Consider the following 20,760-nt stretch of genomic DNA (forward strand, 5'->3'; position numbering starts at 1 on the left):
CTCCTGAAGGTTGCAGCGGAACTGACAAAGAAAGTCACAAAAGCCCTAATTAAGTGACTAATCTGTGCCACTGGTGGTTAAGAGACTTGCTTTTCTTATGTGTCACTTGACAAAGCAATGTCAAGTATCGATTGAGGAAAATGCAAAGTGCTTCAAAATAACTCTGATGTTCACCTGCCTAAGTGACATTTTGATGGTGCCATTGTGTGAGCTGTCCCACTTTCACTTTCTCTCCCCGTCACCGCTTTCCCTTCCCCCTCACTTCTCCTGGAGAAGAAACAACCGCATAACCACAACGACCATACATAATTAATGTGGCATGCCAAGACCAGTCTGCACCTCTAACCGAAAATCCTGAGCCAAATTCACTTTAGGCCAAATGCGATCCTTCCATTTATCATCTCTCTAAACTTCTAAATTCATCTTCTCCACTCCACTTCTCTCGTTTTCTTTCTGTCTGAAGGACTCTTATTCTTTCTCTCTTCTGCTGTCTCCCTAAATATATCTCTCTTTGTCTCTCTCTCAGCGCTGGTGTCTCTATTTTCTCCTCTCCTCTCCTCTTTTCTCTGGCTTTGGCCTTTTTCCACCATCGATAAATCAGCGGCAGGATGGAGATACTCTGCAGCTCGGCAGACCTCCCACCGACGTGTCACATCCCACACTCACAGTCAAACGAGAGGGAGGGAGAGAGAGGCGCAGAGATGGAGAGGGAGGGAGAGAGAGGCGCAGAGATGGAGAGGGAGAAAGAGAGAGAGGCAGAGAGAGAGAAGACAGACATCCTCTATTGGCGTGGCTAAGTGTCTTAACCAGATTCTGCACTAACACACACACACACACACACACACACACACACACACACACACATTCTGTATCCTTTTCCCCCTTAATTCACTGGGTGTATTAACCAGTTCCCACATTCACACACACACAAATGCATGCACATATAGATGCACACACACTCTCACCCACTTAAATGCACACTCCATCTCTATTGTTCCCTGCCCTCCTGGCCACCCTTGATTCCCCATAGCCCCACAGCGACCGTCATTGAGAAGCACTTCGTCAGGCAGTGGTCCAAGGACGGACACATGCATTTAATGTGCTTAAGGTTGGGGGGGGGGGTAATAGCACACGTCGCCATGCATTTAGTTAGGGGCAGCGACTTGATAAGTAGAGGACTGGCTTTAATCCCATTTGGGCATGTCAATGAGCACGCCTCAGCTGACCCGACCCCGCGACCCCTGCCCTACCCCCAACCCCACGACCCCCGCCCTACCCCCAACCCCACAACACCCCCCCCACCCCCAACCCCACTCCCGAAAGCAAGGCGAGATGATGGGGACGCACCCCCAAAATGTCAGAAGAGCACTCGGAGACACCCACCTCCCCTCACGCCGCCATGGCCTGCATGTGCCTACTCTACGCTGGCCCACACACCAGCCAGTCTTAATGATTTATGATTCAGTTTGAAGAGGATATGTGATGAAAAATTGATACCTGACCCAGCTTGTGTTAACCGGTACTCACACTTGCAGCACTGGCCATCTTTACTTCCTTTGACCACCAGGAATGAAGCTGAAGCGGGTTATGGCTTTTATACAATATCTTGTCAGAGGTCTTTTTGAGAGTGTGTGTGCATGTGGGCGGGTGGGCGGGTGGGCGGGTGTGCGTGCGTGCGTGCGTGCCTGTGTGCCTGCGTGCGTGTGTGTGTGCGTGTGTGTGTGTGTGTGTGTGTGTGTTTGTGCATGCGTGTGTGTACGTGTGTGTGTGTGCACGTGTGTGTGTGCGCACATGTGTGTGTGTACGTGCGTGTGTGTGTGTACATGTGTGTGTGTGTACATGTGTGTGCATGCCGGCATGTGCACGTGCGTGTGTTTGTGTGTGTGTGTGTGTACATGTGTGTGTGAGCGTATTCTGCGTGACTTCAGGTGTCTCTGTATTGGGAGGTGTAATTAATGCATGTTCTCAATGATGGATGATGTGCTGTCTTCCTCACAGTAGAATAATGTAAACAAGTGTCCTAATGTAAGCAAACACATTTGTGCTCGCAAGCTGATGTACTTACAGCTTTTGGCTACAGGTTTATTTATTGCGCTATCTATTAAAAGTCGCTGGACATTTACGCAAGACATAACGAGTACAGATTTAACAGTCCAGAGACTAGAGATGTAGTTACGTATCGAATAACCTTGTGCTTGTAATCTGGCTCAATTACATACGGATTATTTCCCCTGTCAAATAAAACGTAAAATAAAATATAAATTAAGCAGATAATCAACCCTTATTTCCCATACATTACTGAAGATCTCTATAGGGGTGAATATATTACATGGTATCTGGAGTCAAATTAAAACCTTGCTCTACCAAGGACAATTCTTTGTGAACTTTGACCAAGTCATGTTAAAAGTAAGACGCAAAATAAAGCCCCAGGCCACCCGTTATTAAAACTAGCCACAGTTACTGACCTACACACTGTATATATGGCTGTTGAGGAGGGTCCAATCATGCTCATATACTGTAGCAGACAAGGTGTAATCACACTCATGTTTGGATTGCATTGTGATTACTCTCAGGCCGTCTAGCAGTAATTATTGGACTTTGTATCAGATGGGAAGCACTGCAATTAAGCAATCAGCAGTGCAGTCTTTTTTTTTTTTAACCTTTCAGTGCGCCTCTATGCACTTAATATGTCAGAGGCAGAGGCACATGATTTAGCCCCATTCATGCAGAAGACATCACTGAGGAAGCCCTGAAGCACTCGGATGAAAGGAGCACTTCATGATTTCATGACTCTTCTCCTCTCTCTCTCTCTCTCTCTCTCTCTCTCTCTCTCTCTCTCTCTCTCTCTCTCTCTCTCTCTCTCTCTCTCTCTCTCTCTCTCTCTCTCACACACTCACACACACACACACACACACACACACACACACACACACACACACACACACACACACACACACACACACACACACACACACACACACACACACACACACACACACACAGTCTCTTTCTCTCTCTCTCTCTCTCTCTCTCTCTCTCTCTCTCTCCACTGTTCATCTCCCGTGGTCTTTTACACTAGACACAAAGTCTACTGCCTGGCAGCTCTTTCTATCTTAAGAGCCCTTTGCTTGCTTTACAGTAATTGGCAGGGTAGGGATGGGGATGCCTTCATCCAGGCTAGACTTAAAACAGCAGGGGCTATATCAGAAGTGTACTGTATTCCCTGTAAACATCAGAAGCGGAAATGTAGGAAGTGAGTGGCAATATGGATGTCAATTTGTCGACTATAAGTGAGCATGCGTTGTATGGGAGTTTGAGTGAACTGTTAATCAGGGCATAGAGGTTGGGAATGTGTTGCTACACATGAAGAGGTCATGCGCAATGTTGTTCACTATTGCATTTTTTTTCATCACATTATTTTTTACCTAACAAGGTGTCTCAACATGTCTGTCTGTCTTCTTGTTTGTTACTTTTCTAGCCGCCCCCATAACCCTATACTCACATTCTTTATTAATCATATCAAAACTGGAGTGGAAGTGCCCTTATTCTGTACCTTGTCACTGATCTTGCTTTGGCTCAATAAACATTTCCTTTTCTTACTTCTCCTCTCCCGCTGTTCTTTTTCTTAGTATTATTCCTCCCTTTTCCTCCTCTTATCCCTCCCTTTTGGTCTCTCTGAGGCATGTCTTGACTTCCTTCTTTCAGCCTCCCTTGGCCTTTACCGTGCCTGCCTTCCTGTGTGCTGGATACGTAATGCTTTCCCACATGCCATCCTGTTACAACATCCTCCACTGCAGCGACTGATGTTAAATTACCCTGAACATGCCCCCCACTGTTAGCCTGTACTGCTGTTTGCCCTCCCTATATAACCCCTCACCACCGGGCTCCTTACAGTACTGGAATCAGGCCGTACATCTCCAGATCCTAGACGTAAACACTGGAAGTCTGGGAGTCCACCCGTCCTAGACTAAACTGCCCCTGCATATCCTGGGACGGGGTTTTTTTTTTTTTTTTAGCTTTTCGTACTCCCTTTTGTGCTGTCAGAGGCAGGGAGTGGCAGGTCATAAATTAGCCCAGAATAGAAAAGCTCCCTGGAACACACCGCAGCTGCCTGGCCCAGATTACATGGGCATACACAGGTACTTAGACAGTGTGCACATACGCACACACACATACGCAAACACATACACAGATGAACACACACACATACGCAAACACACATATACACAGATGAACACACACATACACAGGTGAACACACGCACGCACGCACGCACGCACGCACGCACGCACGCACGCACGCACGCACGCACGCACGCACGCACGCACGCACGCACACACACACACACACACACACACACACACACACACACACACACACACACACACACACACACACACACGCTCTCCAGAAAATCAAAACCCCACTGCATTGTTCTGTAAAAACCATCCTCCACGATCGTACGTACAGGAAGGCTGAAAATGGCTCAGCGCTGCTATTCAGTCACAGTGTGTGCTGGAAAATGGAAGATAAATTAATCAGTGGTAGCTGGACTTGTTTAAGTGACATGGGAACTGTGTTTCCTCCTGCAAGGGGACCATTGTAGGAAACATCTGCAAAGCAGAGCTGAGGGGGGGAAACAGGCCCTTTGTTGTGGAGTAGTGTTGTTCACTTCGAGGATGTAACACGCTTGTTTGTCTGTTCTGTTGAACACTGTGGAAGAGAGCTCAGTGTACTCCCCAGTGCTGGTGTGACAGACACAGAGGAAGCTTTCGTCATACATACAGGCAGTCCTTTGGGAGGTGTAGGACAAATCGCTGTATCTGTAAGTAAAGTGGCAAAGTGCAATGTTTTCTGACTGGAGTGGGCCCTTGTATTACCAAAAGAGCTCAACTTATTTTTTGTTGTTTTTTAGTAGTCAGTAGTAGAGCCATGCCTCATGATCTGGATTAGTTATGATGTAAAGACCATTTAGTTTTCTTTCACAATTTAATTACTCTTAAAAAAATGCTTGGTGTGAGCCTATATTTAGATGTGCTGAGTGTCTGGTTATGTAGTCTGTTAGCATAGAAGGATACCCATTAGAGAGATGGAAAGACGCTGTCGCATATGCAGAAGTGCAGTAGTGTAGGATCACAAAAAGTGTTTTTAGGTTGCCAGAGAATAATAAAAAATGTATTACTTAGAGCAGACGTGGGCAAACTCAGGCCCGGGGGCCACATGCGGCCCGCTCAGCCATTTCATGCGGCCCTCAGAGCCTTTCCGAGAAAAAAATGCAGATTCATATGGTCACTCATTCTTAAATTGGCTACCTAAAACAAGGGTCTTGGAAACCGAAGATTAGATTACTAAAGTCTACAACTAGATACAATTAGCAGGAAGGGCATACCTGACAATGGTGTAATTATGTTGCCGTACACCATTTCTTATTATTGGCACGGGCAAGTTGCCTACGACATCTGGCCCTTTGGTCAACTTTCTAAACCCAATGCGGCCCTTGGGCCGAAATAATTGCCCACCCCTGAATTAGAGACTACACCTTCTCCTTACATTGGAAGCTTGTCGTTATTTCAATGGCGGTCCCTCCTCCCACAAAACATTAGCAGTGATTTCTAGAATCAGCCCCCCAATGGCTTCCAGGAGGAGAGAAGGAGTGAGGTGTTTATTTAGTATGGTGTTTAGTGAGGTGTTTATTTAGCATTATGGCTTAGGAAGAGCTGCTGAATGAAAACCCCTTCACACGCCGTCTCTCGCTCCCCGCGGGGCAACAAACCAGAGATCCGACAACAGAGTGGAGTCTTTGCAGGTCAGGCCCTGTCAAATATTTTGGGAGACTTCACGTTTGGTCTTTTTTATAAATCTCTCGCTCTTGTTTGTTCACTGTCCTGTTTGTTGCTTGCTCTGAGGGGCCCTACATTTCAGACCAAGCAAACAGCAGCGCTTTTCAGTGTCATTTCTACCCCCTTTTCCCGGATGGTGACAGCCCTAAATGAAAGTGCCTGTTCTCTCCCGCTGGCTCTGTCTCCCTGTCTCATCTCCCCTAAACACACACACACACAGACAGACAGACGCACACACACACAGACACGCGCACACACACACACACACACACACAGACACGCGCACGCACACACACACACACAGATGCGCGCGCACGCACACAGGCGGGCAGGCACACACACACACAGACACGCGCGCGCACACACACACACACACACACACACACACACAGACACGCGCACGCACACACACACACACAGATGCGCGCACACGCACTCACACACACACACACACACACACAGACGTGCACACACACACATGCACACAGACAGACACACACACACACACACACGCACACACACGCGCGCACACACACACACGCGCGCACACACACACACACACACACACACACACACACGCACAGCACAGAACCTGCCAAGCTGTTTGAGATGCAATTCGCTGTCCAAATTTTACATGCATAATGTCAGAGCCGCGCACCGCCATTACGCTGCTCGTCTCTGGCATAGACATCTGTCAGCGTGTTAGCGGAGCACGCATCGGGCAGAGGCCTTTTTCAGCATCGTCCCGGAGAGACAGGAGTTCTTCGTGATTTCCAGGAAGTCATGCCTGGACTACTGATGTGCTCTTCAGGAATACATCATGTGATTGTGAAGGTCTATTCAGCGCTTAAGCAATTCATCCAATCCGAGCAAGGAGGAAAAAGCACCAGTGAAACACACATGGGCAATTACGCTCTGCGCACATAGCCGCTGAGCCGAGAACTTGTTCACATAATCATGGTCCCAATGGTGATATGCAACCTATTCCTGGTTGAATCTTTTTAAGCTACTACTCTCTCTCTCTCTCTCTCTCTGTATGCAAATGTGCGACCTGCATAAGAATTACCTTTTTTTATGTTTCACTTAAACGCTTGCCCGAGAAATAATTTGCTCCACGAGGTAAGACTGCTTGAGCGCGCACCAGAACACCCCTTCTTATGCCTGAGCGTGTGATGTGATGTGATATATCCCAGCTGCCTCATCACCATTGTGGTTGTGCATATTTTTCTGCATGTCTCATGTTCATCGCTTGCCTTTTATTTTAATGTTGTAGTGTTGCCTATCTTAAGTTTGTATTTGGTTGCCATCTTGCTCTCTCTCTCTCTCTCTCTCTCTCTCTCTCTCTCTCTCTCTCTCTCTCTCTCTCTCTCTCCTCTATCTCTCTCTCTCTCTCTCTCTCTCTCTCTCTCTCTCTCTCTCTCTCTCTCTCTCTCTCTCTCTCTCTCAAAACTGAAGCCAGATTTACCCCAAAGTGAAAACCCTCTCATACAGATTCATGAAATATCCATCCAAATACTCTATAGTAAATCTGGCTTTTCAGTTTCCTTATTGTACCCCCATTACAATCTATTCATCTTCCTGATATTGCTTGTTGCGATCATTTAGGCCAGTGATAATGTGTTCTTTTAAGACTTCTCATATCACCCTCACTTTCCTATCAAGTGTTTTAACCCTCCGTCTCTTCATGCTCCACAGTTGACCAAAGCATGTTCGAGAACTCCACGGTGGCTCAGCAGCAGCAGAAGATCCAGAGTTCGCGCTCGTCCGCCCGACGGTCGCTCGGCAACACACCGGGCAGCCCTGCTAGCAGCAGCCTGGCGGACGGCTCCAACCTGGCCGGCGGGCAGAAGATGGGCGGCAGCAGCCAGCACCTGAAGAACGCCCTCAACCTGGGCAAAGCCGTGGGGGCAAAGGTCAACGACCTGCTGCGGCGGAAAGACCCCAGCACGCTGGGCGACATCGGGGTGACGGAAGTCAACAAGAACATCGGGGGAGTGTGGTCGATAGCGGATGGTAGCGGTGTAGCCAACAGGTGTGTATATGTTAACGTCATAATGGACCTGCACAGGCGCCGAGCATTTTTTTCACTCTTACAGTAAAATCTAAACACAGTTTGTAAATGTCACATTAGGGGGGTGCCGTGCCTCAGTTTGCTAGCGCACTATATATGGTCTGGATCTGGGTTGTTTTCCCCAATCCTTCTCTCATCTCTGTCCCACTTGTGCCAAGTCACACTCTCTACTCTCCTGTCCAAATGTTTACAAATGTTACAATTGTAGTTATTGTATGAATTCATATAATTAAACATATTTAGTGATTTAAGGAAATAGTTAAGTTTGATACACATTCAGAATAAAGATAAACAAATTATATTGGATTACATGTACTGCACTTCTGTAGAGAAATAAGAGTGAGTCATAATGTGTAGTCAACAATTAGATTGGTAAAGTCCTGAGGATCCTCTCCAAGCGGCGTCATAGTAACCACAATTGCCCTTGAGTTTATTGTCATAAACATGTTGCTGCTCCGTTTGAATTTGGCGATGGCGACTGCTGCCAAGAGACAATCTTCCCATTTTCTCATTGGTAACCATAGCAGCAGGCAGCCAGCCCACCCCCCTCCCCCTCCTCTCCCCCTCTCCACTGTTTCTTGATAAGCAGCCTCCATGCCGCTCCCTGTGTAAACACTCCCGCTTGACCTGCCGGTCCTGCCGGCCTGCTTGGGCATTTTTGGGTTTTTGCCCAAACTGCCTTATCTCCATTAGAAAATCACATTACACTCCCCCTGCCAGGATTGGCAGAGGGCCATTCGCCAAAGGCATGGGCAGCACTTATACATTGCTGCTGATTGGGAACAACAAACCAGTTTGTGGATGGAGGGGGAGGGGGTGTGGGAGAGGGGGAGTATGGCATCGGTGCTGTTGAATTTCACTGCCTCGGAAAAGGCATTCAAGTCTCTTGCAAAGCAAATCAGATGTATAAAGGAGACGGGTTTACATCACTTGCTCTTCAGGAATTGATTCTATTGTGATATGATTTATGACCATGTCACATTGCCAGTGTGTGCTATTTTGGTATGCACGTTGAGCTCAGCCAGAGAGAAAAAAAACCCTCTATTGAAAGTCACTGCTCTTAAACCCAGTTAGTCACTCGAGATAACATTTATCTAGTCCAATTGTAGAGTAATTGTCTGGAAACGACAGCTAACGAGACCCCTACACGTCTTACATTGATGTGTGCGGTTCGTTAGTCTACATTTTTCTAATGGTGTGGATATGCACTTCTGAAAAACCACACGCCCATCATAAACCATAATTAGCCTCCGTGATTTGCGGGGGCCCTCATTTTTTGGTTAGATGACGAATGCGATAGCTGACACTCGGTCAATTACAAACTTAATTCCTCCCTGCGCATGTGAAAAATGGGCCGTGGACTTTGCCAGCCCCAGCTGACGTGTAGTTTTACGATTATCAAGAGAAATCAATCCGGCCTAATCAATCATGCAATATTTTTAAAACCCCAAGTCATAAACAGCACGCATTACAGTCACGGGGTCCCTATTCATCACGCAGGGGAGATGGAGAGATAGAGTGCACGTCCGTCGTCATTACCATGGAGACACAAAGACGTGTGTCATGACGGAGAGCTGTTTGCTCTGAAAACAAGACAGCTACGGTACCCAGACATTCCAACTTCGACAGCCAAGAAGGGGCGAGCTGACCTTTGGGGAAATAAACTGCACTTTCACTGGTTTATTTGAGCTTCTAAACTCCTCCAAAGCCTGTCAGAGACACGCACTGCTTCCCACACCTTTGCCTCATATGTGGTTATATTGGACGCTGCCTTCTCCCCAGACCTCGGCAGCCATCTACATCCATCCATCTTCTTTGTCTCTCCTGTCACCCTTTTGGTAGCTTGTCAAATGTCGTTTTTCAATGGACTGAGGACTTGGACCTGGTTGATCGCCTGCCATGCATTGCATACTGAGGCGCTTCCAGTGCACGCTGCCCACTAAGAAATTCCATTATTCTTAGGTACCGATTCCAAATGCCAATGTTCCTAGTTTTGGAAATTGCATTTGTTCTTTAGAATGCTAAATTAAGCAATTGTCCAGACAGGACGTAATGCATGCATTGAAGAACTGTTAGTCTGATTTGTTGGGGCATAATACATTCAGGAATGTACAAAATATATTTTCCTGTTCACATTATGTTTCTATTAATTCTTGCAGTGACAAATGGATATTATAATAACTTTTACATTTTCTGCACATTTTCATCAAATTGTGCTTTCTGTATTCGTAATATTGTCCCCACAGTACATAGAAAACCGAAAGAGCACTGAGAACTGACCGTTCCTTGCCATCACTCGGGGGAACTTGTATAAGCTGGTGGAGAGATTGTTAGAGAAAACTAGCAAGACAAAAGCCCGGAGGAGAACCTGCATATCTTTCTTTCACACTCCTACTCTCAACAAGCCTCACCCAACAGTTCTTCAGTTTCAACACACACACACACGTACACACGCGCACACCCCGAGAAAGAGAGTCTTTGTCAGGATGTGGAGAAATGCTGTCAGAAATCCCAAATTCTCTTCCACTATCCACACTGATATATGATAGTTTACTCCAGACACTTGCCAAAAACATGAATGCCATGGATGTAGAATGGGCTATTCTTTCGCTAACAGAATCTGTTGCATTTTACATGGCTTATTTAATGTGATTAATTTATTAGAGCCTAACTTTATGACATAAGACAATGACATGCAAGATATTAATTAACCTTTTCACCTTATCAATGTCAAAACTCTATTTTTGTATGCGTTCAGCGTATAATTCCACTTCTCACAGTTCGCCTTTTCCCTTTCCATTTCCAAACCTGTGAAACCATCCATACGTCATGCAACTCTCAGATAGCGTGCCCTTTTTAAATCCCAGCTCATCATGCCTACCGGTACGGTATACACAGTACCTGTGGCCTTTCATAATGAAATTTGGACGCTTTCCAGCAGGAGGTGATGTGACTGGTCAAAGTCATCAACGCTGAGGGAGTGTAGTAGAGGTCAGGGAGCTCCCCAGAGTGCTAGTGTGCAGTGTGGGCATGTGAAGAGCCGAGGCTTTCAGGCAGGCAGCAGCGGCAGCCTCATCCTCTTTGTCCTTCAGCTCTCAAGGTGATGGAGCACCTGCAGCCGCCCCGGCTGTCTTAGCCACCACTTATCATACAGGGCCCAGGATCAAACGCATACGGGCAGGCAGGCACGCATATGCACGCGTGCCCGCACACACACTCCCGCTCTTTCTCTTGGTCTCTCTCTCTCTCTATTTCTATTTCTTTCTCTCTCTCTCTCTCTCTCTCTCTCTCACTCACTCACTCACTCACTCACTCACTCACTCACTCACTCACTCACTCACTCACTCACTCACTCACTCACTCACTCACTCACTCACTCACTCACTCACTCACTCACTCACTCACTCACTCACTCACTCACACACACACACTCACTCACTCACTCACTCACTCACTCACTCACTCACTCACTCACTCACTCACACACACACACACACACACACACACACACACACACACACACACACACACACACACACACACACACACACACACACACACACACACACACACACACACACACACACACAACATTTTATGAGAAAATACTCACACACACACACACACACACACACACACACACACACACACACACACACACACACACACACAGACACACAGAGAGAGACATACCGGTACAAACTCTATTACAGAGGATCCCAAGTCTCCATTGGCCTCACTGAGCAATCTAGCCCCTTCAAGCTCTCCAGGTCCACTGTCCCCTTGTGTCATGTCATCCTGTCTTTGGATCTTTCCAACGTCCAGTGCTTTCAAGTTGCCACTGCACACTAAAAGCATTTGGAGTAAAAATTGGTAAGAGGCCAACGTCTGAAGAAAGGCTGATGTGCAGGGATGATGACGTGAAGGTTATTTAAAAATATCTATATTGCTTGATATATTAGTATAGCAGTGCAATCTATGACCGTGCAGTCTATATGTAATATGAGTGGGAAATGTATTAACATGAATGTATATTCTGGATTGAGTTCACGAGGTAGCACCTATGGGTGTGATTTCAAACCACTTCATTGATAATTAACACACAGTTTACACAAAGTTTTCTTTTTAAAAAAATCTTTAATGAGGATAGGACCTGGGCCCCCATATGGTACTGTTAGCTGTGCCAACAGTGAGGTTTTCTATGGTCAATAGTTCATGTCTAATGCTCCATCACCATTCTCTCTCCTCTCCCCCCACCCCTCTTATTCCCTCTCCTTGTGGCTCTTCCAGTCACGCGTCCTTCGACAACTTCCCGCGGCTAGACCCCCCTCCACCGGGTAAGAAGCGCGTGCCGCGGGCCCTGAAGACCACTCAGGACATGATGATCTCCTCCGACCCCGTGGTGGCCTCGCCTGAGTCCCCCGACTCCTCCTTCCTCTCCTCCCCCGACAAGACGCCCCTCATCATCGGCAAAGAAGGCTCCTCGCAGCGAGGAGGAGGAGGAGGAGGGCTGGAGGGAGGTGACACCGGTGACAACTCGGAGAGCGAATCAGAGAAGATGTCCCTGGGGCTCTCCTATGGAGTAGACGGGGAGCAGCAGCAACAGCAGCAAACGACAGAGAAAAGGAGAGCTAGTGCCGTCACGAACCTCGACGCAGTGGCCACAGAAGAAGGGATGATGGAGGTAAAGAAAGATGAAGAGGAGGAGAGCGATGAGCAGTTGCAGATCCTGCTCTCGGTGCCCGACCTGATCCACAAGGACACCCTGGAGCCCAAGCAGAAGCAGGCGGGCTCGGAGACGCGGCTGGCCTCCACGCCCTGCCCGGGTAAGGGCAGCTACCGCATCAGCGTGGGGGAGGAGCTGCTGGAGAACGGCTCCATGGGAGTGGGGGATTATGGGACGCCACCGCGCAAGAGGGCCTCCAGTCTGGAGAACGAGGAGCCGCACCCGGACCTGCTCTCCTTCGAGTAGACACCACACCACACTCACTCACTCACTCAGTCTGTCTGTCTTTCTGCCTGTCCGTCTGTCTATTTATCTATCTATCGATCTGTCCATCTATCTATAAATCTGTTTCTTTCTCTGTCTGTCTCAATCACTTTCTCTGTCTGTCTCATTCTCTCTCTCTTCCTCTTTCTGACATCCTATCACACACACACACACACACACACACACACACACACACACACACACACACACACACACACACACACACACACACACACACACACACACACACACACACACCACACACCACACACCACACACCACACACCACACACACACTCCACTTACCTCTGGCTCACCTTGAGAAGGGTCTCTGTTTGGGGTCAGCTACCTGGCCCAGCCATGCTGAAACACTGTAATGCTAATTGCATTTTTTTACCACTCGGCCAAGAAAGCAAGATGCACCCACCCTTTAAAAAAACACACACACATACATGAAATGTCTGGACCTTAAGCACTGTACTGTGGATTTGTGGTTGACCCAGGTGTGGTGGGGGGGTTGTTGTCGCGCTTGGCATTTATGCATCCCTCCCCCCTGTAAATGTCACTGAGGCAGCGGGTCCCCTGCTCAGGAAGATGAGGGCTTGCAGAGGAGGCGAAGCTGCCAAAGTGGCATCAAGTGGCATTCTTACCTGTGATGCCGCCTACAGTGTGCTGTGAATATATCCTCACCAGCAAGGTTTTTAAAGTACAAGACTATGTAAATCACAATGGACTGCATCGTATTACTGAAGGAAACTGGATGATTTATGACCGTGGGATGTAAATTGTAGATCACATAGATTAAAGATTGGAGTCCCGATTTATTAAAAAGAGAAAAAAAAGAGAAAATAGACTTTTAATAATAGCCAAACCAAAGTAAATGTTTTTAAATGTTGTATTTTAATACGTAAGTTTTATTGTTTCTATGTGGAGCTATTTTGATGCTGTTCGTTTTTGTGCTTGTGAGTTTCCAGTCAGTCAGTTATATATATATTTTTTTTTTACCACAGACAGATTTACCTCTGATTCACCCAGATGGCAGATCCATTAGGACCAACAACAACAGAACAGATATGTGTGTGTTGATGGTGGTAGATGGTGCAGCAAGACACACTAAACCCTAACCCAGGGTGAACAAAAAATCCATCCTTTGTGGCGCAGTGCCAACGTAAACCCATATCTCTGAGTATCCCTAATGGAGACTAAGGACATGAACCACTGATGCAAGGCTTTCCTTTCCTTCGGCTAGGCAAGAGAATGAGAAATATTTAGACGTGCAGCGCAGCACAGCACAGCTCGCCGCAGAGAAAGGGGCTCTTTGTCTCCCGCAGGTTCAGGGCCACGGTCAGACAACGCTAGTTCCAGCGTCAGCCTCGCTAATGATGCCTGTGGCGCTATGTCGGCCCATACGTCTTTAATTACCAGACAGCGGGCAGGTAGTATGTCGTCAGCCGCTTCAGGTGATGAAGTGCTGTATTACCACGTACAAACGCACACACGCAAAAAAAACACCTCGACTGCTGGAGGAAGATTTACTGCACAAACACAAATTGCAACCCCAACCCACCACACCCCCCACCGTGACTCAGTTAGCTGCTCCGCTATTTTATTTGTGCCCTTGTCAGTTTAGGCCTCTGTACATGAATATGTATGCTGGCTACAGTCATGCTCCCTTCAGCATATTAAGCTAATCTCAGAGGAATATGCACAGTTAGAGCTAATGGCACAGTGGTGCGGTAGCGGCCGGTCGGTTTGTCACGGCAAGGTCGACCCCTCTCCCCGGAGACGGAGGCTCTAACAAGGTGTCAGTCGTCACCAAGGTATGAGCTCCGGCCGCGCGGCAGCCTTGGAAAATATCCCTGGAATGTTCTAACTGTGCTAATCCGTCCTGTTGTTCGTGCTGAAGTCTCTCTCCTTCTTCACATGACTCTGCAGCCAGACGGCGCTGGGATGTGGGAACTGCTGTATTCTGCAGTCAGCCCAGCCAGTCTGTCTGTCTGTCTGTCTGTCTGATAAGGGCAAATTGACTGGCTTGATGAGGGCATTCAGGTGCCACTGCTTAAAAATGCTGTTGGGATGCGTTGTGGATGTAGGCTACCAGTCTTCAGCAGTGATTCTTATCCTTATATTCTGCTCAGAGCTACTGACACACTCCAGCTTTACTAGACAATACCGTTACATCACAATAAAGCAATGCCATGATAAACAGACAGAATAGCATGAGTCAAACTGACAGAATAGCATTGACTTTTACACTAAATATATACCATAAGCTTGCAATCAAAACACTACTTGAAACAGATAACCACTTTTTCTAAAATGACTGATCAAGACAAGACAAGGCCTTAGTGAGGTTGTTGTACTATCAACACTGTGTAACTTGACACCGTCACGTTGGTGCAGATGACATGAAGGAATACTGCAACGTACCAGTTTATGCTTAAAAATATGCATGTGTGTAGACTGCTGGGAATGTGGAACATGGAATGTGAGAACAAACATTGTCATAAATTCTAGAATAATGTTTCGTTATAACCACTTGATCGCCTTAGGCTATTAACACTAATACCTAACTATGAAAAGCAATAACCAAGTAATTAACTGTAAAACAAATCACTTTGTAATGAAATGTCGTTGATTTAGTGTCCATGTGGTCTGCACATTTCTATGAGTTGGGATATGGCTGATTGTCTGATGGTCCATCTTGATTACTAATGGGAGGTTGTCAGATGAGAATGAAGTATGTTTTTAAAAAAGAGATGTATTACTGCATAGTTAATAACCTCCCAGCTGGAAATGGATCATGAAATGCCAATCTAAATGTGTATTACTGAATGCTTTCTATGATGTCTTTTCACACAAAAAAACACTTCGTAAATACAATGTATATTTAGGGGGAAGGGTTTATTATTCATTTTATTAAAAAAAATATGGAGATTTATTTTAGTACTTTTTAGAGATAGGTTTAGAGATGATCTTTGTTGAGATAAAAGAGAAAAAAACAAGATTTTTAGAATAGAATGTATTTTTTATGTTGTTGTAATTGATTTATGTATTCTTATTGTTGTTGCGTAATGACTTGTAAATTGTTAATTATGTATGGTCTAATGATTTTCAATGTCACGGTTTAATGAAGGAAAGACATGTTGAGGAACTGTGACGCGTGTGATGTGTGAAGGCATGTTGTCCTCGCTTTTCACCTCAAAATGTGGAGTATACTAGAACGGTGGTTAAGCAGCCAACATGGTTTAGAGCAGTGTTTCCCAACCTTTTTTGTCTTGCGTACCCCCTAAGCCTCTTAGTTGTGCTATGAGTACCCCCTAATTAATTTGCTATATCATTTTCTCTGTCCTGATGTGGCTGCTCCATACATTTGTTATAATATTAACACTTTTCCAAGTACCCCCTGCAGTGTGCTCGCGTACCCCTAGTGGTACACGTACCCCTGGTTGGGAAACACTGGTTTATAGGGAGCATTAAAATCTGCTAATAGAAGAGCCTGTGACTTCATTCTCTTAATTTAAAAAATGCTAATAGGCTCTTCTTTATAGGGTTTACAGCTACCCTTGGGTTATAAGAACCGGGTTTGCTCCCAAACCACCTTTCAAGTATACTTCCCTCACCTAATGCACTGCCATCATCCTGTGTGGTCACCCTAGGTCTATCTGAAATGTCAATCGTAAAGATGTATTGATTCGAATGTAAACGTCATTGACAAAAGGGTTTCAGAGGAAGTTTCCCACAACCTTCTGCTTGATCTCATGTGCCTTTCAACTGTCAGAAGACGTTTTGAGGAACAGTATACTTCACTAATAACCCAATCAGCAGTGATTATTAACATTTAAAGGAGCTATACTACACATATTAGAATGGCAGTGGTGCATACTATCTAAGCTGTGGTAATGTTTGGATGAGATGTCTATGTTATGTCCGTTACGCAATGCACAATGTCTATTACCTGAGCAAAGTTTTACTTTTTCTTAACTTTTCACATCAGCTATATTGTGAAGGGCAGCTCAGTTCTTGGCCTTTTGGTGAAGTTTTGAGGAGAGCAGTGTGAGCACATCTCAAATATGGAATGGTCAGCTGTTGCAGTCAGTCAAGTCTAGATCTCTGGCAAAAACAGGAAAAAAGAAATAACTGGAAAATTGTAGCGATAGCAGAAATGGACTACTTTACTAGTAAGTTGATGTGAATTACCCGAGGGAGTTTTGTGGGCTGAATAGTTTTCGATGGCTAATTCAGCTGAGTTGGATGGAAGATTGTGAATAATTGCTGTTTCCATGGAAAGGCAGGAATGTGTAGTAAGTTAGATGACGTTGGTGTTGTGAACGGATGCCAGTTTGAGTAAAGCCAGATATAGACACACACACACACACACACACACACACACACACACACACACACACACACACACACACACACACACACACACACACACACACACACACACACACACACACACGCACACACGCACACACGCACACACACACAATCTGGTGTGGGGGCCAGCCACATTTATAGACATTACTGACACATCTATTTTCTATTTAAGAGACAATTAAATTGAATTCCATCAGTGCGAGGCCGACGTTAATCAGGTCCTCAGTTCTGGCTGGCTTCATCAATGACCTGGTTCTTTTCCCCCTGTCTTGTTTCAGACATATCCTGTTTTTCATTGCGTTTTTTTCCTCCCCCCTTCACAAATAACCATGGCAACTAGTGTCTGGCGTATCCGTGCCAATGCGGCTTCCTATTTAGATGGTGCCGCTCCGCTCGCTCATTTAGATGGGCATTGGGGGCTCTCTGCAGTCCCCAGGGAGATCTGCAGACGCACTCCAGACTGACCGCCTGTGACATTCAGTGTCAGCCGGCTCAGTCATAATAACAAACAAAACAAGCATGCTATTTGTAGTCACTTTGCCAGCATATATCCCAAACAGAAAATGGGTGTCCTTTTTGTGCCTGTTTTCACTGTGTGAGGAGAAAGGGTCAGCCACTCTGAGAGGGAGAGCGTTAGAGCAGTGTTTCCCAACCAGGGGTACGTGTACCACTAGGGGTGCGCGAGCACACGGCAGGGGGTACTTGGAAAATATATGGGAATGTCAAATGTAGGGAACATACCGGTAGTCACGATGGGATAGAGAAAGTGATATAGAACTTGAGTTAGAGGTACTCAAGGCACAATGACGAGACTTAGGGGTACATGAGACAAAAAAGGTTGGGAAACACTGCGTTTGAGTGTTGTGCGTGTGCTTCAGTGTTACAGGACTGAGGAAGATTGTAAGTGGCCCTTTGTGCTTCCCCTGTCCTCCCGCACGAACAAGCCTCAGTGACAACTCCCATTAGCCTTCCACAAAGGTAGACGGATGGATTGGCATGCCCTGCCACGTCTCCCCTCTGAATACACTATTTTCAGCTAAACACACCATTTCTTTTATTACTACAGCTGAATACACTATTCCTAATACTATTCCTTACAGACAAGAAATTCAGTGAATCATTCAATTTCATGAAATGGACTAATTTTGTAAAAAAAAATCTTTTGACAGACTTTGAAAACACAAGACATGACCAATAAGTATAAAGCATTATAGTATAAAAGCATGGCACATGTTTTGATGAGTTGTGTATCTGCATGCTGAACTATTCTCCATGCGCCCCCTGTGTCAAGTCACCATTCAGTTTTCCTTAAACAGTGTGAAATCATCTAAACAATCAGTAGGTGCCTTTGCACATGCAATTTCTGTCTCCACAGTGTTTAATCGTTTATGTCAATCAAATATGTCAGGATGTATGAATAAATGGGCTAACAAACGGGCTGTTATCAAGATATAGTGACATGGAATGTTGAACTCATACTGCAAATGCAATTGTACAAGGGAACCTGTGGTTTTAATAAAGACAATATGAGTTTTTAAAAACCTTGTGTTTTTCTTTTTGTGGTAAACAAGAACACCTCTTTGACAAATTTGCCTTCTCAGTGGGATACCAGACGATATACTGTGTAGTGCAGCAGAAGTAATGTCAGTTTCATGTTTTGGAGAGAAATTGCTGCCCTGACATTTCTGACAGTTCTCATTTCAGAATGGTGGTGCGAGCAGGTATTGATGTGTCTGCAAGACCCTGATTGTAATATGAGGCTTGCACCCATTCGTTGTACAAACCCCAACTCCGATGAAGTTGGGACGTTTGGTAAACAGTGAATAAAATCAAAATGCTATCATTTTCAAAACATTCAATCTATTCATTAGATGGAGAATAGTGAAAAGACAACATATTAAGTGTTAAAACCGCGAAACAATATTGTTTTGGGGGACATATGTACTCATTTCTAATTTGATAAATCCAACACGTCTCAAAAGAGTTGGGACGGGGACAATAAATGGCAGCAAATGTCGAGGAAGACTAAAAACAAAACAAAAGACAACACTTAACAGTTAAATACATTAACCGATGAGATGATTTTATATAAAAAACAGTGTTAATTCCTATCTTGGACATGATTTCACCAGCTTAAATGGTGGGTGTACTCCTTGTCATGTTTTGCAATGTTTTCCTTTCTGTAGTGCTTACAGTGTGACAGGTCTTGACAAAAAACCCACCATTTTATCACCTGCTGGTCCTTATGATGGAGCCAAACTGTTAAAACATAGTAGAGAATGCAATTTGACCTTACTATGTGGCAGTAATCGAAGATCTCCCTTCAAAATATAATGCATGAGTGGCTTTTCATGCTGTTTAAAACCCATGTATACCATTCAGCACTGTATTTAACTCTACAGGTGAGTGAGAACATCTTAACCAATGCACTACTGCACCCGCAAGCCATCATGGAGGTTGTCTTTTGAAGCTAGCACTAACACAAGTTGGATGGTCCATTTTCACTGTAGCACAGGATGTGCCATGCTCTATTATTGTCAAAAAGAATGGACTTCTACAACTTCTGCTGACTTCTGTAAGCAAAGGACAGTTTCCCATGTCTTCTGGGTCTATTTCAAGTGAGCTCAGGTGCTTAGGAGAATGTTACACCCCTGTATCATTTGCACGCATTAAGCATTCTTAATATGGTCAATTTTCAATAGCTCTAGCACTCCAGGAATTAGAGTGAGACTACAGCCAATATATATTTCATGATGTCATGAACCTATACAATGATTTTATTAACAAAAATATGTCTTATATACACTCAATCGTGGTAAATCAAAGGGAATTCAAAAATGTATGTAATAACTATGGTAATTATTCCCTTTGCATCTTTAATTCTGAGTGACTCAGCCTCTCTGTGATGATCTTATACCTCGACACGTATATTGTCCGTCAGTACAATTCATTTTGAAATGTTCTTCTTTGTTGTTTTATCTTATTTGGATGTTTACTAAATTTCACTGATCCCCGTCCCAACTCTTTTGAAACGTGTTGGATTTATCAAATTAGAAATGAGTACATATGTCCCCCAAAACAATATTTTTTCTCGGTTTTAACACTTAATATGTTGTCTTTTCACTATTCTCCATCTAATGAATAGATTGAATGTTTTGAAAATGATAGCATTTTGATTTTATTCACTGTTTACCAAACGTCCCAACTTCATCGGAGTTGGGGTTTGTATATTTATTCAAGGCTGTCAAAGCTGTCACACACAGAGTTTATTCAAACTCATATTTGCGTACAGGGATCTTGGGCTTAGCAGTGAATTAGTCACAGGAAGCCAAAGACGCTGTGCTCACACCCCCTCTGCTCCTGGTTTTAATTAACGGATCATTAAGGACTAATTTTCTTTTTTATGAGGCTGTTATTCACTTCTAACTCATTTACTTGCTGCAAATGAGGGCAGGGTTTCAAAAGTGTGAACTGTG

General features: G+C 45.2%; 1 protein-coding gene across 2 annotated transcripts in view; it reads left to right on the forward strand.

The window, feature by feature from the left end:
- nos1apa (nitric oxide synthase 1 (neuronal) adaptor protein a) overlaps positions 1-18,819 on the forward strand; it is a 142,007-nt gene extending 123,188 nt beyond the window's left edge. For both annotated transcript variants that reach the window (XM_063201219.1, XM_063201220.1), the window contains 2 exons: positions 7,536-7,872; positions 12,202-18,819. In XM_063201219.1, coding sequence (XP_063057289.1) covers positions 7,536-7,872; positions 12,202-12,883 — 1,019 coding nt within the window. In that variant the 3' untranslated portion in view covers positions 12,884-18,819. The remainder of the gene's footprint in view (positions 1-7,535; positions 7,873-12,201) is intronic.
- Positions 18,820-20,760: the final 1,941 nt, after the last annotated feature.

The sequence above is a fragment of the Engraulis encrasicolus genome, chromosome 6 (assembly GCF_034702125.1).
Source record: "Engraulis encrasicolus isolate BLACKSEA-1 chromosome 6, IST_EnEncr_1.0, whole genome shotgun sequence".
NCBI classification, from domain to species: Eukaryota; Metazoa; Chordata; class Actinopteri; order Clupeiformes; family Engraulidae; genus Engraulis; species Engraulis encrasicolus.